General features: G+C 48.9%; 2 protein-coding genes across 4 annotated transcripts; one reads left to right on the top strand and one right to left on the bottom strand.

The window, feature by feature from the left end:
• Positions 1–575: 575 nt before the first annotated feature.
• Positions 576–10870, bottom strand: EEF1AKMT3 (EEF1A lysine methyltransferase 3). Of its 2 annotated transcripts, none has more exons than XM_028828957.2 (3): positions 10708–10870; positions 9731–9842; positions 576–2856 (listed from the first exon to the last, which is right to left on the bottom strand). In XM_028828957.2, the coding sequence occupies exons 1-3, from the start codon at positions 10765–10767 to the stop codon at positions 2465–2467; spliced, it is 564 nt and encodes a 187-aa protein (XP_028684790.2). In that variant the 5' UTR covers positions 10768–10870; the 3' UTR covers positions 576–2464.
• METTL1 (methyltransferase 1, tRNA methylguanosine) lies at positions 10284–14309 on the top strand. Of its 2 annotated transcripts, XM_001116496.5 has the most exons (7): positions 10284–10437; positions 10746–10875; positions 11586–11749; positions 12846–13030; positions 13124–13237; positions 13401–13502; positions 13650–14309. In XM_001116496.5, exons 1-7 carry the CDS (start codon positions 10299–10301, stop codon positions 13803–13805), a joined length of 990 nt encoding a protein of 329 aa, XP_001116496.3. In that variant the 5' UTR covers positions 10284–10298; the 3' UTR covers positions 13806–14309. The 2 variants fall into 2 exon arrangements, with proteins under 2 accessions (XP_001116496.3, XP_015007626.2); XM_015152140.3 differs by lacking the exon at positions 12846–13030 and having other exon boundaries at positions 10299–10437.
• The last annotated feature ends 378 nt before the right edge of the window (positions 14310–14687 follow it).

Here is a 14687-nt window from a genome sequence, read left to right as displayed (position 1 = left end):
AAACTCCCTCCCGCGGGCGCAAAGGTGAGACGACAAACCTACGGCGCGGCGGAAGGGCCACAATTCTCCAGCGGAACGCACCAAACGAGGATGGTGCCACCTGCTGGCCGGAGGAACACAGTCCTCTCCTCTACTTGATATCTTGAGACTACACATTTGTTTTTGGTTCTTTTTTTTTTTTTTTTTTTGAGTCTCGCTCTGTCGCCCAGGCTGGAATGCTAGTGGCCCGATCTGGGCTCACTGCAAGCTCCGCCTCCCGGGTTCACGCCATTCTCCTGCCTCAGCCTCCCGAGTAGCTGGAACTACAGGCGCCCGCCACCACACCCAGCTAACTTTCTGTATTTTCAGTAGAGACGGGGTTTCACCCTGTTAGCCAGGATGGTCTTGATCTCCTGACCTCGTGATCCGCCCACCTCGGCCTCCCAAATCCCAGCTCACGCTGGGATTACAGGCGTGAGCCACTGCGCGCAGCCTGAGACTACACATTTCATATGGGAATTACCCCCCACCTCCCACCCCAGGTAAAATAACAGAAACCAAGAAATAAAGTTGTCACAAAACAACAACACAAGAAATGTGGGTAACATTTTATGTTTATTTTCAATGCGCGTTTATATTCATTATCCATTTATGACTCACAACAAACTTGTGTAGTTGGTGAATGGGTTCTGAAATTTGTCCAAGGTCGCCTAGAAAGGCAGGGGTGGAATCCATTGAACAAAGCGAGTAAATATTTATTGAATGAGCACAATATCTGTGTGTGCCAGGAACTGTGTTAGGCTTCTGGGGACTAGACATGAGTAAATCACAGCCCTATCCTCCAAGGTAATTTAATGGTGAGAAAATGAAAATCAAAAATGTCAATGCAAGACAAATTAAGGTCCCATAAGACGAACAAACAGTTAAAGGGTCTCAGGGAGAAAGAAATCACATTCAAGCAAGGGGCTCAGGAAAGAGGCAAAGAATAATGAAGATTTTGACAGGTGGCAATAGCCTTTCAGGCAGAGGATTATCATAAAGAGTGAGAAAGAAGTCAGGAAACTTTAGTGTGGTTTTAGAGAACAAAGAGTACTTTTTTTGTAATTTGGCCAGAGGTCCAATACATGTAGCAAAGGAGTAGGAAATGCAATAGGAGGGTAATTTGGGATAACATGGACGCAGACTAAGTACCAAGCAGAGGAGCTTGTTCTTGCTTCTATAGGCAGTGAAAGCTAATCAAGCTAATTTTGGAAGATCCCAAGAGTTTGCAGAATGGACTGAAGGAGAAAGCATGGAGGCAGGGAGTCCAAAGAAGGTGACTATGTGCCTAAGCAGTAAGTAAAGAGAGCCCCAACCAGAAGTACCAATGTGGGAAGAGAAAAGAGGTGAAGGCAAAACACATTAGGAACTGTGTTAGGCTTCAGGGGATTACAGATTAGGAAGGAAGGACTGATTAAGCTAAAGAAAAATCAAAGATGAAAACTTAGTACTGAGTCCAGTGTTCTGCACAGCATGATGTTCTGTGATCAAGGCTCTAACTCTGGAAAGCATGAAGAAACTACAGTCCAAAGGACAGCTCTGCAGCCTCAGCTTCGGAGCTGGGAGGACTTGACTCAGTTAGAGCCATGGTTCCACCAGATTCTATCTCTAAAAAGCAGGAAACAGGTGGTTTGAGGCTTCTTCCTTCTCAGCTCCTGAGCAAAAGCTGAGTTCTTGCACAACAGATTTTTAAGGCTTAATTCTTTTTTAAAAAATAAAAAACAAAAACAAAAAAAATCCTGGGCTAGCACAGTGGCCCATACCTGTAATCCCCAGCACTTTGGGAGGCAAGGCAGGTGGATCACTTGAGCCCAGGAGTTTGACACCACCCTGGGCAACATGGCAAAACCCTTCTCTACTGAAAATACAAAAATTAGCTGGTATGATGGCTCATGCTTCTAGTCCCAGCTACTTGGGGAGCTGATGCAGGAAGATCATCTGGGCCTTGAGAGGTTGAGGCTGTAATGAGCTGTGATCATGCATCTGCACTCCCGCCTGGGTGACAGAGTGAGACCCTGTCTCAAACAAAAGAAAAAAAAAAATCCCATAGAATTTTTTTTTAAGTCCATTCTGTATAAACAGCAACAGGAATGGAAGTGATCAGTGACAGTCTCTCTACAACCACTGCTCTCATATCCCATATACCTGCCTTAGCCCCTAAAAATCCTAGATACCTTACCATCCTCCTCCTCTGAGAACAGTAGCCAGGAACCTCCTTGGTGTTCTAACACTAGTGCTGCCAGAGCTCTGGGATTCCTGGTAAGCAGGTCCCTCACTGCACCTGCCCAAGAGTATCTGGGGTAACAAAGAGGGAAGGAAGAAAGTGAGAGAGGCCAGGGAAATCCATCCTTTTTGGTCTTCATGTTTGTGGCTCTGGAAACATGATTTTTGAGATACCCAGTTCCTTCATTAGGGCAAGAGACTGAGAAGAACAGCAGGGGTGATGTCAAGCAGGTCTTGGTTCCCTGTGCCTGGCCCTATAGATGTTGACATTTTCATCCTCATCCCGCTGAGCCAGCTCCAGTTGGAAATGCTGGGGCAGGAGGTGCTGAAAGAAGCTCTCTGTCCCGTGCTCCTCTCTCATCTTGGAGGCCAGATAGATGGTGCCATGGGGCCTGCACAGGTGTTGGAGGGTCCCCAGCAGCAGAGGGAAGGTGGGTTCCAGGTACACGATATCGGCCCCCAGCACCAGGTCATAGTCTCCAGGGAAGACATGATGGTCAATCCCCCAGGACAAGGCACGCACCTGGGCCTGGCCTCCAGCTGGCACACTGGCCTGGACGTTGCCCTGGATCTGTTCTAGGGCCAGGGGTAGGTCAGTGATGGTAACATCCCCCCCTGAGAGAGAGGAAGGAGGAAAAATGCAAGTCAGAGGGACCAACCAAGGGTTCTTGGCTCCTGCCTGGAAGGTCCAGAAACCTCAGAGCATAGAGGACAATGTCTTGACAGCCCGGAGCCCACTCTGCCTTTTAGTTGCTTCAACCTCCATTTCACCCACTGCTATTCTCATTACCCTACATTCTACAACATCAACATTCTCTCTGAGCTAATCTTCAACCTCTCTGGCCAACACACAACAATCAGATGTCAGCAGAAGCCTGGGCAGGACTAAGCTGGAGATGGGTTATGCACCCACCCCCACTGACACAAGCTTGCCTTAAGGGTCTGGAAAACTTCCCAGAAAATGTGACCTCAGCTGAGTCCTAAAGGACAAGTGGGAGTTAGTCAGGTGGAGCTTTCCAAGAAGAGAACAGTGAGTACAAAGGCCTGGGAGTGAGAGAGCATGGCATATTCAAGAAAGGCTGGATCTTAGAGGATATGGAAGGGGGAGAAAAGTGTCAAGACATGAGATAAGGGGAAAGTGATTATGATATGCTAAGGAGATTCAGGTTTGGTACTGAGGGCAATAGGCTTTAAGGGCAGAAACAGGGGTGAAGATGGTCAGATTAGCATCTCAGAAACCTTCATTCATGCAGTACATATAATTTGGAGCACCTACTAAGTGCTGGGTGTATAAGGTGAGCAAGACAATAACACAGCTTTCTTTGTTTCATTCTAGAGATAGAGACACACTAGGTACTGCATCATAATCATGATGACTATGATAGAAAGAGAAGCAAGAAGTACTAGGAATCCATCCATTCATTCATTCATTTATTCATATTTATTATGTGCCTATATGCCAAGTGCTGAGAACATAATGATGAACCAAGAAGGTAAGAATACCCCCTCACAGAGCTTATGGTCCAGTGGCAAGAAACAGATAACAACCACCAAAATAAATAAAATAAAATACACTGTACATCAGATGATCATATATGCCATGGTGAAGCCCCAAGCAGGGAAAGGTGATAAGAATTGCTTGAGGGATGGGGAGAAATGCAAGTTAGAGTGGACCAACCAAGCGTTCTCAGCTCCTACCTGGAAGGTCCAGAGACCTCAGGGCATAGAGGACAAAGTCTTAGCAACCTGAATGTAATTTTAAATTGAGTGGTCAGACCAGCCTGACCAAAATGGTGAAACCTCGTCTCTACTGAAAATACAAAAAATTAGCCAGGTGTGGTGGCGGGCGCCTGTAATCCCAGCTACTCGGGAGGCTGGGGCAGGAGAATCGCTTGAAGCCGGGAGGCAGAGGTTGCAGTGAGCAGGGATCACGCCATTGCACTCCAGCCTGGGCGATAACAGCGAGACTCCATCTCAAAAAAAAAAAAAAAAAAGAATGGCACGTGCTGGCTGGCATGCTTTAGGAGGAGCACACTGGCTGCTGTGATGAGAAGAGTACAGGAGGGCAAGGTCAGAAGCTAGGAGACCAGTTAGGAGGTGACGGCAACGACCCAGGTAAGAGATGATGATGGTTTAAACCAGGGCAGCAGCAATGGCTAAGAAATGGTCAGATCCTGAATATATTTTGAAGGTAGAGTCAACAGGATTTGCCAACAGATTGGATATGAAATATCAGAGAGAGAGAAAAGCTTGGGATGGGCCAGGCACGGTGGCTCACACCTGTAATCCCTTTGGATTACACTTTGGGAAGCCAATATGGGATGATTGCTTGAGTCCAGGAGTTTGAGACCAGCCTGGGCAACAGGGCAAAACCTCGTCTCTACAAAAAATACAAAAATTAGCTGGGTGTGGTGGTACGCGCCTATAGTCCCTGCTACTTGGGAGGCTGAGGTGGGAGGATCGCTTGAGCCTTGGGAGGTTGAAATGTCAGGGCTTTAGTGAGCCATGATTGCACCACTTTCACTCCAGCCTGGGCAACAGAGCGAGACCCTGTTTCAAAAAAAAAAAAAGCTCAGGATGGTTTCTGGGTGTTTGGCCTGACCAACTAGAAGACCAAATTGCCACTCATTTAGATGAGGAAGGTTGCAGGAGGAGCAATTTGGACAGGAAGATCATGAGTTCATTTTCTGAGCACATTAAGTTTGACATAGACATCTATATCACATCAGACAACCACATGAAGATACTGAGTAGGCACTAGGTTATGCAAGCAAGTCTGGAGATAGAAATGGGATAGTCTTAGAGTCATGATCACCAACAGGGCATTTTTTTTCTTTTTTTCCCTGAGACGGAGTCTCACTCTTGTTGCCCAGGCTGGAGTGCAGTGGAACGATCTTGGCTCACTGCCGCCTCCGCCTCCCAGGTTTAAGGGATTCTCCGACCTCAGTCACGCAAGTAGCTGGGATTACAGGTGCTTGCCACCACGCCCAGTTAATTTTGTATTTTTAGTAGAGATGGGGTTTCACCATGTTGGTCAGGCTAGTCTCGAACTCCTGACCTCAGGTGATCCACCCACCTCAGCCTCCCAAAGTGCTGGGATTACAGGCGTGAGCCATCGTGCCCGGCTTCAACAGGACATTTAAAGGCATGAGGTGATGGGCTGCTCAGGAGTGAGGTAAACAAGAAAAGGAGGGGATCAAACGACTGCCCCTGAGCCCTGGGGCACTCACATTTTCAGTTGTGAAGATGAAAAAGAACCAACAAGAGAGCATGGAAAGGGAGTGCCTGCCAGGTAAGCAGAAACCAGAAGTGTGGTCCCCTGGAAACCAAAGGAATTGTTCCAAGGAGGAGGGAGTGTTAGCATCAAATACAAAGTCAACAAAGGTAGGCTGATAACTGACTCCTGCGTTTAACAACCTGGAGTTGGAAATGAAGCTCATGACTTTAACTAGAACAACTGGATTGAAGGGGGCACAGTGGAGTGAAAATCTGATCGTAATGGTTTAAGGAAAGAATAGGAGGAGAGGAACTAGACACTAAATATTAACTTTTTTGAGGAGTTTTTTTTAAAACAGAGCATAGAAATGGAGTGATAGCTGGAGAGAGATGTAGGATCAAGAGTTTTTTTCTGAAATAGGAGAAATCATATCATATTTATATGCATTTTGTATTCCATATATTGCTACATATGGAATGATCCAAAGAAAAGGAAAAACTGAGAATGCAGGAGAAATGGGAGTGGGTGTTACTGGAACAATGTCTTTGAGTAGGCAGAAAGGTTTGGGGTCTTGTGACAAGTGGGGGTCTTGACCTTAGCTAGCATAGTATGTTCATCCATGGTAACAGGAGAGAAGGCACTGCACACAGATGCAGATGCAGTTACATAAGTAGATGCTGTGATAGGGATATGTGGACATTTTCAGAGAAAACAGAAGCAATCATTAGAGATAGGAAACACCCAGGCACAGTGGCTCACATTTGTAATCCCAGCACTTTGGGAGGCCAAGGCAGGTGGATCACCTGAGGTTAGGAGTTCGTGACCAGCCTGGCCAACATGGTGAAACCCCATCTCTACTAAAAATACAAAAATTAGCCAGGCATGGTGGTGCGTGCCTGTAATCCCAGCTACTTGGGAGGCTCAGACAGGAGAAGAGCTTGAACCTGGGAGGCAGAGGTTGCAGTGAACCAAGACTGCATTACTGCACTCTAGCCTGGGCAACAGAGTGAGACTCCATCTCAAAAAATAAAATAAAATAAAAGGATAGGGAGCAAAGTCATCAGGTGTGGGTGAAGATGGCAGAGGAGGCATTTGGAGGTTTGAGGAATAAGAAGGTAAGAAACAGTTGTTCAGGAGAGTGGCAGAAAAAGTGAACAAGAGAATGTACCAGGCTAGCTGGGAAGCACTTAGGACCCAACTAAGGTCAATGGTAACAAAGTTAAAATTAGCCCAGTTAGCATAGTTGTGTATGTACTATGAGGGTCTGAATTAGCCTAGGAGTGGGAGTGCCAAGGATGCCTTCACTTCGAAGTGATGTTTGAGCTGAGGAAGGAGGGATGCATATGCATTAAGCAAATGGTGAAAAGTTTCAGACAGAAAGTAAGCCTGGGTGAAGTCCCCAAGGAAGGGAACATCAGAGTAGGTTTGAGGAACTGATGGACGGGCAACAGGCAGCCCAAGAAAAACAAGAGTGAAAGAGGCACAGAAAGAAGGAGGCAGTACCTTGGAGGCCATGCCATAGGTGTTGGTTCTATCCTGAAAGCAACATGAAGCCACTGAAAGTTTGGGGCGGGAATACACGATTACAGTTTTATTTTGAAAATATCACTCTGACCACTGGGTGGAAGAGCAGAGGTCTAGGTGAGGACAAGGAGTCAAAGCAGGAAGACCAGTGTGGCTGTTGTAGTAGTCCAGGCAAGTGATCGTGGTGGTTTGGACTGGGGAGCTGTCAGTGGAGATGGAAAAACATGAGAAGATTTAAGAGATTTTTAGGAGATAAATTGAAAAATGGACATGTAGGTGAAAAAGAGGGTTGTGTCAAACGTGATTTCTAGGTTTCCCACTGGGCGCATGGTGGTTTGATTCACTGACATAGGGAAGTCTGAGGGAGAAATGGGTTTGGTGGGGGAAGGTCACAAGATCTAGTTGGGTATGTCATACTTTCCCAGAAGAAGCTTGAAGAGTCTTGTGAAAATTCAGGCAAGAGATGCCAGTGGCCTGAACTAGAGATGATGAAAAGAGGAGCAGACAACTGGGGAAGTATTAAAAGCATATAACTTGGCTCAGTGCAGTGGCTCACACCTGTAATCCCAACACTTTGGGATGCTGAGGTGGCCAGATCACTTGAGGCCAAGAGTTCATGACCAGCCTGGCCAACATGGCGAAACTCCGTCTCTACTAAAAATACAAAAATTAGTGAGGCATGGTGGCACATGACTATAATCCCAGCTACTCGGGAGGCTGAGGCAGGAGAATCGCTTGAACCAGGAGGCGGATGTTGTGGTGAGCCGAGATCATGCCACTGCATTGCAGCTTGGGTGGCAGAATGAGACTCCGCCTCAAAAAGAAAAAAAAAAAGAGAGAAAGAGAACATTTAACTCATAGGACTGGATGACTGCTGGAATGTGAGGAGAGAAAGTGAGGGACAAGATGACATCCAGCCTTCTGATTTGACAGCTAAATAGGAGGCAAAGAAGGAGAAGCCAGTCTGGGAGCAAGTGAAGCTAGGTGTTCCCATCCATACCGCATGCCTTTTCTCCCCTTTTTAGCGTAGCTGCCTGTATCCACCCATGCTTCATGCAAAAACTGCTGTTGGCACCCTCCACTGTTTCTGAGCCTGCTGTGTTCACACTGTTCACCTCCTCCTCACCTGACAGAGCTTTCCTTGATGGATTCCCAGGGAGTCATGGTAGACATGGACAGAGCATGTCCACAGGCTCCACGCATACCTCACCAGAGTTCTTGTTATATGACATCGTCCTCTGTCTCCCTCACTAGACCATAAGCTCCTTGGGGAGAGAAAATCTATCTTACTCATTGTTGAATCCCCAATACCTAGCATGATTTTTGGTACATAGGGGACTTGAAATACATTTTGGTTGAATTAATAGAAGAATGAATGCCTGCCTCTGGAAAGATTTCCCTTTTTTTATTTTTGAGACAGAGTTTCGCTCTTGTTGCCCAGGCTAGAGTACAATGTGCAATCTCAGCTCACTGCAACCTCCACCTCCCGGGTTCAAGCGATTCTCCTGCCTCAGCCGCCCAAGTAGCTGGGATTACAGGCATATGCCATCACACCCGGCTAATTTTGTGTTTTTAGTAGAGACGGGGTTTCACCATGTTGGTCAGGCTGGTCTCAAACTCCTGACCTCAGGTGATCCACCCACCTTGGCCTCCCAAAGTGCTGGGATTATAGGCATGAGCCACTGCGCCCAGCTAGACTTCCCTTAATATGACCTAGTTCTGTCCCTATGAACAAATACATGTTAATTTACATTCCTAGAGAGATGACATTGTAAGAATTTTTAAATGAGTGCTTTCAGTTTGAGGTTTTGTCTGCCGATTAGATTATAATTTGTGAAACTGTTTCCTCTGTAGTTTTTGGTTCTTGACAAAAGAGAAGCAAATTTTTCCTTACCTTTTCCTTTTCCAAGTCTGCAGTGTCTAATTCTACCCCCACTTCCTACAAAACACATCCTAACTCTTGGAAACTCATAAGCTTGTTTCTCTTAGCAATAAAAAACTAAGGAATCTGAAACATATTCATAATAAAGTTATAAAGCACTCACGAAGTTTAATGTCCACAAGTCTCCCTACAGAGTACCCCCATATGTGCATCTTGACAGAAAACCATCTTCAAAACCAAGGCGCTTTTAAGTGATAGCATTCTCCATAAAATCACAAAGAGCAACACAAGGCTGGGTGTCGTGGTTCACGCCTGTAATCCCAGGTGCTTCTCAAGGCAGTTGGATCACCTGAGGTCAGGAGTTCGAGACCAGCCTGGCCAACATGGTGAAACTCTGTCTTCTACTAAATATACAAAAATTAGCCGGGTGTGGTAGCACAAGCCTGTAATCCCAACTACTTGGGAGGCTGAGGCATGAGAATTGCTTGAACCCGGGAGGCGGTGGTTGCAGCGAGTGGGGATAGCGCCACTGCAGTCCAGCCTGGGCGACAGAGTGAGACTCCGTCTCAAAAAAATAAAAACAAACAAAAAAAAGAGCCACACTATAGAAACAACTCCTTCTTATAGGCCTGCCTGAGTTTTATTTCCTGCCCTCCCCAATCACCTAGGTGCTTTGACAGGCAATTCCCGCTGTCTGGCATACAGAAGTAGGCGCCAAAACAAAAACAAATAAAAAAAAGTTTGTTAAAAAGAAGGGGTTGGACTGGGCCCAAAGTACTCCCCTCTCCCCCAGTGATCCACGAAGTGACCATTTCTCCGCGCCCCTGGGTCCCCACTCTTTCCCGCCACAAAGCCAGCTCACACACCCTGCAGCGCTGCCAAGATCCCCACGATGCCTGTCCCCGCACCCAGTTCGATCACCTTCTTGCCTCGGAAATCCACATTTTGACTCTCGAAATAATTGCACAGGCTCAGGGCCTACGGGAGAAAAGAGAAAGAAAAAGACAGTCGTGAGGATGGCTCCATATGGGAGAGGCAGAGTCCGGGATCTGGACCTCCCACGGACCCTCACCCGGCGCAGCCCACTCCTCACCGCGTCCCACACGCGCGCCGCCACCCCGAGGCGGGACCCAAAGTTCTGAGTGATAGTCAGCACATGCCCACAGAAACAGAACTGGCTCTTCTCCGAGTAAGAGTCCGCAAAGAGCCCGACCTCCCGTGGGAACACCGATTCCGACTCAGATTCGGGATCTGGGCCGGGGTCCGCCATCCGGCCCCCCAAGGGAGTGTCCGGGCACCACGGCCAGCGCTCAGATCCCGGCTCCGGAGCAGGGTAGAGGTTGGGGGCCGCGAGCCGTCTTGGTGTCCCTGTGGCACGAGCCCCGCCTCCCTGTGTTTGCCCTCCTTCCTCCAGTTCGACTTCCTGGAGTTGGAATGAGGAGCTGCCCCTCCCGCCCCGGCCCCGAGCGCACACGCGACAAAACCCACACGGGACCACACGAGTCAGACCCGGCGGACTGGTCGGAGACCGGGAGTGAGGGGGGAGGAGCGAGGACTGATGCTACTGTAGGAGGTGAGGTGTCTAGACCCCTTTCACCTGTGGGGTACACAGGTGCCTGCAACCAGGATGGTAACCCAGACGAGGCAGAAGCAAGCTAAGAGAAAATGTTGGGTCCCTAGGCCTGGCCTCACCCTCCCAGTTGGAGGCTAACGGTGCGGAGGTTCCCTCCAGCACTCGCTCCTTACAGCCCTCCCGACCCAGCCCGGCCCAGCCCAGCCGAATTTGCTCTTGGGTCTTTAAGGGGCGGGAACTGCCCCTAACGCGCATGGCTGCGTCATTAACCTGCGCCTCTGGCCTGTGCCTCCACGTGGATTTGGTAGAGAAACCCCGGACTAGGATCATGGCAGCCGAGACTTGGAACGTGGCCGGAGCAGAGGCCCCGCCGCCCCAGAAGCGCTACTACCGGCAACGTGCTCACTCCAACCCCATGGCGGACCACACGCTGCGCTAGTGAGGAGTGGGCAGAGGGACAGACAGGAGGGAGGGATTCTCAAAGCAGCCGGGAGAGCAGTTGTGCTGCGACTGCTGGGAGGATTTGGGATAGACCCGGGAGGATCAGATGGGTGACGTCAGTTTTAGGGGTGGGACCGGGAGATTCGACCGAGAGTGGAGTTGGCGGGTTGGGAGTGGGCGTGGCGTTCGGGCCTAAGACTGGGTAGCGGTGCTAAGTTTGGGAAGAGGAATAAATTGTTACTGAGACTGAAGTGATAGAGGCAAAATGTCGTTTCCATCTTTTGCTTTTGTTTGTTGGATTTAATAAAAAGGCAAACATATACACAATCCTGCCCGCACCTTCCCTTCCCTCCCCGCAGAGCACAAACACAAAGTAGGATCCCAGTGCATTAGGCAGCCAGTCTCGGGATAAGGGGAACTTGTGCCCCAGAAAGGGCAGCTACCCGGCCAGGGTCACATAAACCGCCAGAAGTGGAGTTGAGCAGGTCAGCGTTTATGGGCCTCATGATGGGCCTATGATTCACACTGGGAGTTAAGGGTGGTTTCCATTGTCTCTCTTAGAGGCCACAGGGCCCAGTGTTACAGAATTTTTGAGAAACCCTCCTCCCATTTACCTCCCACCCTCACCCACCCACACACTTTCACAGTACCACTTCTGCAATAGTGTGACCAACCACCTCATGCTTCTTATGTCTTCTTTCCAATAGCCCTGTGAAGCCAGAGGAGATGGACTGGTCTGAGCTATACCCAGAGTTCTTCACTCCACTCACTCAAAATCAGAGCCACGATGACCCAAAGGATAAGAAAGAAAAGAGAGCTCAGGCCCAAGTGGAGTTTGCAGACATAGGCTGTGGCTATGGTGGCCTGTTAGGTAACACTTAGGCCCTCTCTCTGGGGTGAGAAGAGGCCTAGTAGTTTCTGCTGCCTCAGCGGCTTTTGTGGGGGGTCATAATCAGCCTTTCCCCTTTCGTCCAGACACTGGTGACATCAGCATGGAGAGGCTCCACCTTCCCTCTACTCTGGGTCTGTGACCTTTGCCCTGGAGAGTGGAGGGGGCTGCCTCAAATGCTTCTTAAAACCTGGGTTGTCCTTTATGGTGTCAATCCCTACATGAGCCATTTCACCTGCCAGGTACCGGGTCAGTGAGCTGGTCAGCACAAGCATCAGAGATTAGCCATTGTGGCCAGTGATCCTGAACTGTCTTTCTCAGGGATTCTACCATCTCCCCTCCCCTTTGCCCCTCCCTCGCCAGATCTCATTCCTTCTGCCCCACGCTCCTGTTTTTTTGGGTTCCTCTTGTATTGTCTATATTGTCGCACCCATGCATGCCAAGCCACTCCCTATTTTTAGATCTTCCCAAACAGATAACATTCTGATAGCGAGGAAGAGCATGGTACATAGAGGCAGAAAACCTTGGTTTAAGGTCCAGTTCTGCCTGGGCACAGCGGCTCACACCTGTAATCCCAACACTTTGGGAGGCTGAGGCAGGTGAACCACTTGAGGCCAGGAGTTAAAGACCAGCTGCCCAGGAGGCTGAGACACAAGAATTGCATGAACTTGAGAGGCAGGGATTGCAGTGAGCCGAGATTGTGCCACTGCACTCCAGCCTGGGTGACAGAGCAAGACTCCATCTCAAATAAATAAGTTCCAGTTCTCGGTTTCCTCATCTTCACAATTTACCACAGAGTGTTATAAGGATGAAATAATACAATGTGTGAAAACACTGTGGAAACTCTATAGCAATGGCAAATATACATGTATTCTCAGCCCTCCCATTCTGGTCCTGATGACAATTTTCATTTCTCCCCCAGCCTCTTCAGCATAATACTATCCATATATGTATCTCTGTCCTCTCTTGCCATTCTGGACTTTGGTAGTTGCAGATTGAGGCTTCCTTTCCTGTGTTGACCCCTTTGCACTTCCTACAAGTATATGGTTGATGATTCCATTGCTATTTCTGTGTCCAGTGGAACTGTCACCGCTGTTCCCAGATACACTGATTCTGGGTCTAGAGATCCGGGTGAAGGTCTCAGACTATGTACAAGACCGGATTAGGGCCCTACGCGCAGCTCCCGGAGGTGGCTTCCAGAACATCGCCTGTCTCCGCAGCAATGCCATGAAGCACCTTCCTAACTTCTTCTACAAGGGCCAGGTGGGGAGGGGCCCTGGTGGGTTAGGCTGGTAGGCAGGTGGGGGCATGGAGGCCAGGCTCTCACAACCCTGTTGGTGCGTGTCTGTCTCACAGCTGACAAAGATGTTCTTCCTCTTCCCGGACCCACATTTCAAGCGGACAAAGCACAAGTGGCGAATCATCAGTCCCACCCTGCTGGCAGAGTATGCCTACGTGCTGAGAGTTGGGGTGAGTTGGGATGGGAGGGAGGATGGGGTGAGTAGCCTATCCAGGGGCCCTTCACTAAGAATTCAGTGGTGGTGCATTTAGGGACTCACACCACCACTCCCATCATCTGGCTGCTAATGATGTTGCATGCAGCCTCCTGTCTAGGGTGATTTTGCCTATGCAGGGGCTGGTATATACCATAACCGATGTGCTGGAGCTACACGACTGGATGTGCACTCATTTCGAAGAGCACCCGCTGTTTGAGCGTGTGCCTCTGGAGGACCTGGTGAGTAGGGAATCTACAGGATATGGAGGCCCTTTCCAGAGTGGTTCTATATTTGAACTTAGCTCAGTGCCAGGAGGATGGGATGGGTGTCTAAGGGCCAGGGGCAGTCTGAACAGTGGGCACTTATTGGACCCTTCCTTCTCCCAGAGTGAAGACCCCATTGTGGGACATCTAGGCACCTCAACTGAGGAGGGGAAGAAAGTTCTACGTAATGGAGGGAAGAATTTCCCAGCCATCTTCCGAAGAATACAAGATCCCGTCCTCCAGGCAGTGACCCCCCAAACCAGCCTACCTGGTCACTGACTGCTTACTCTACCTTAGCTGGACCTCGTCTCCCAGGAACTAGAGAAAAGAGCAGGAGTCCTGGGTCTTCCCAGTTGAGACTGCTGGAGCTGAGACACAGTACTCTCTCAAAGAAGGTGGGGAGCTGCCCAGGGCAGAACCCGCTGGTGTTCATGACTACCCCTGGCTCTTCTCACCTTGTCCCTCCACTGCCAACAGAAAACAAAGCAGCTGACTGAGATGGTCAAAGGACTTTGGACCATAGGGAATCTTTGGAAGGCTATGGGGTCTTGCTCTCCCTTCTCCTTGTGAGATCTCTCCTCAGCTAGAATGAGGAATGTAGTCTATCTAAACTGCTTGCTAGGCTCAATTAGCACTTCTGTTTGCTTTGTGGATCCTGGGATAACATGTATATGTGTATACATGCCCATTCTGCTATTTCTCAGGAAATGATGGAGTATGTATCATATGCCTTCTACCATCCTCCTGTCCTCTCCCTGCGTAAGACTCGAGCTGGGGAATCTATTCCCTAAATGTCTCTGGAGAGTCCTTGGGAAGGTGTGGGGGTGGAGACCCTCTCCTTTTTCATGTTGACCTTCAATTCAGAACTTCAGATCTGACTGACTGGCACAGAGCCTGACAGGGTTGGAGTAGGGAATGAGGGAGTAAGGAGCAGAGAGGTAACTGTAAGGGATTCTTTTATTTTAATTTTTTTTAGAGACAGGCCCTCTGTCTGTTGACTAGGCTGGAGTGCAGTGGCACAGTCATAACTCACTGCAGACTTGACCTCCCAGGCTCCTGTAATCCACCTCAGCCTCTCAAGTAGCTGGGACTATAGGCACGCGCCACCATGCCTGGCTAATTTTTGTATTTTTTGTAGAGACAGAGTTTCACTGTGTTGCC

This window comes from Macaca mulatta, chromosome 11 (genome assembly GCF_049350105.2).
Source record: "Macaca mulatta isolate MMU2019108-1 chromosome 11, T2T-MMU8v2.0, whole genome shotgun sequence".
NCBI lineage: Eukaryota > Metazoa > Chordata > Mammalia > Primates > Cercopithecidae > Macaca > Macaca mulatta.
Note: the sequence above shows the minus strand (reverse complement) of the source record. Positions and strands in the feature narration are given on the sequence as shown.

Bases quoted from the DNA above. Each gene is read 5' to 3' on its own strand.
- METTL1 (XM_001116496.5), top strand. From the start codon at position 10,299: ATGAGGAGCTGCCCCTCCCGCCCCGGCCCCGAGCGCACACGCGACAAA. The intron at 10,438-10,745 runs GTGAGGTGTCTA...TGGATTTGGTAG, and splicing joins GACTGATGCTACTGTAGGAG to AGAAACCCCGGACTAGGATC. The intron at 11,750-12,845 runs GTAACACTTAGG...TTCTGTGTCCAG, and splicing joins TGGCTATGGTGGCCTGTTAG to TGGAACTGTCACCGCTGTTC.
- EEF1AKMT3 (XM_028828957.2), bottom strand. From the start codon at position 10,767: ATGATCCTAGTCCGGGGTTTCTCTACCAAATCCACGTGGAGGCACAGG. The intron at 9,843-10,707 runs GTTAATGACGCA...TTTCTCCCGTAG, and splicing joins GGCACAGGCCAGAGGCGCAG to GCCCTGAGCCTGTGCAATTA. The intron at 2,857-9,730 runs GTGTGTGAGCTG...CCTCTCTCTCAG, and splicing joins GATCTTGGCAGCGCTGCAGG to GGGGGGATGTTACCATCACT.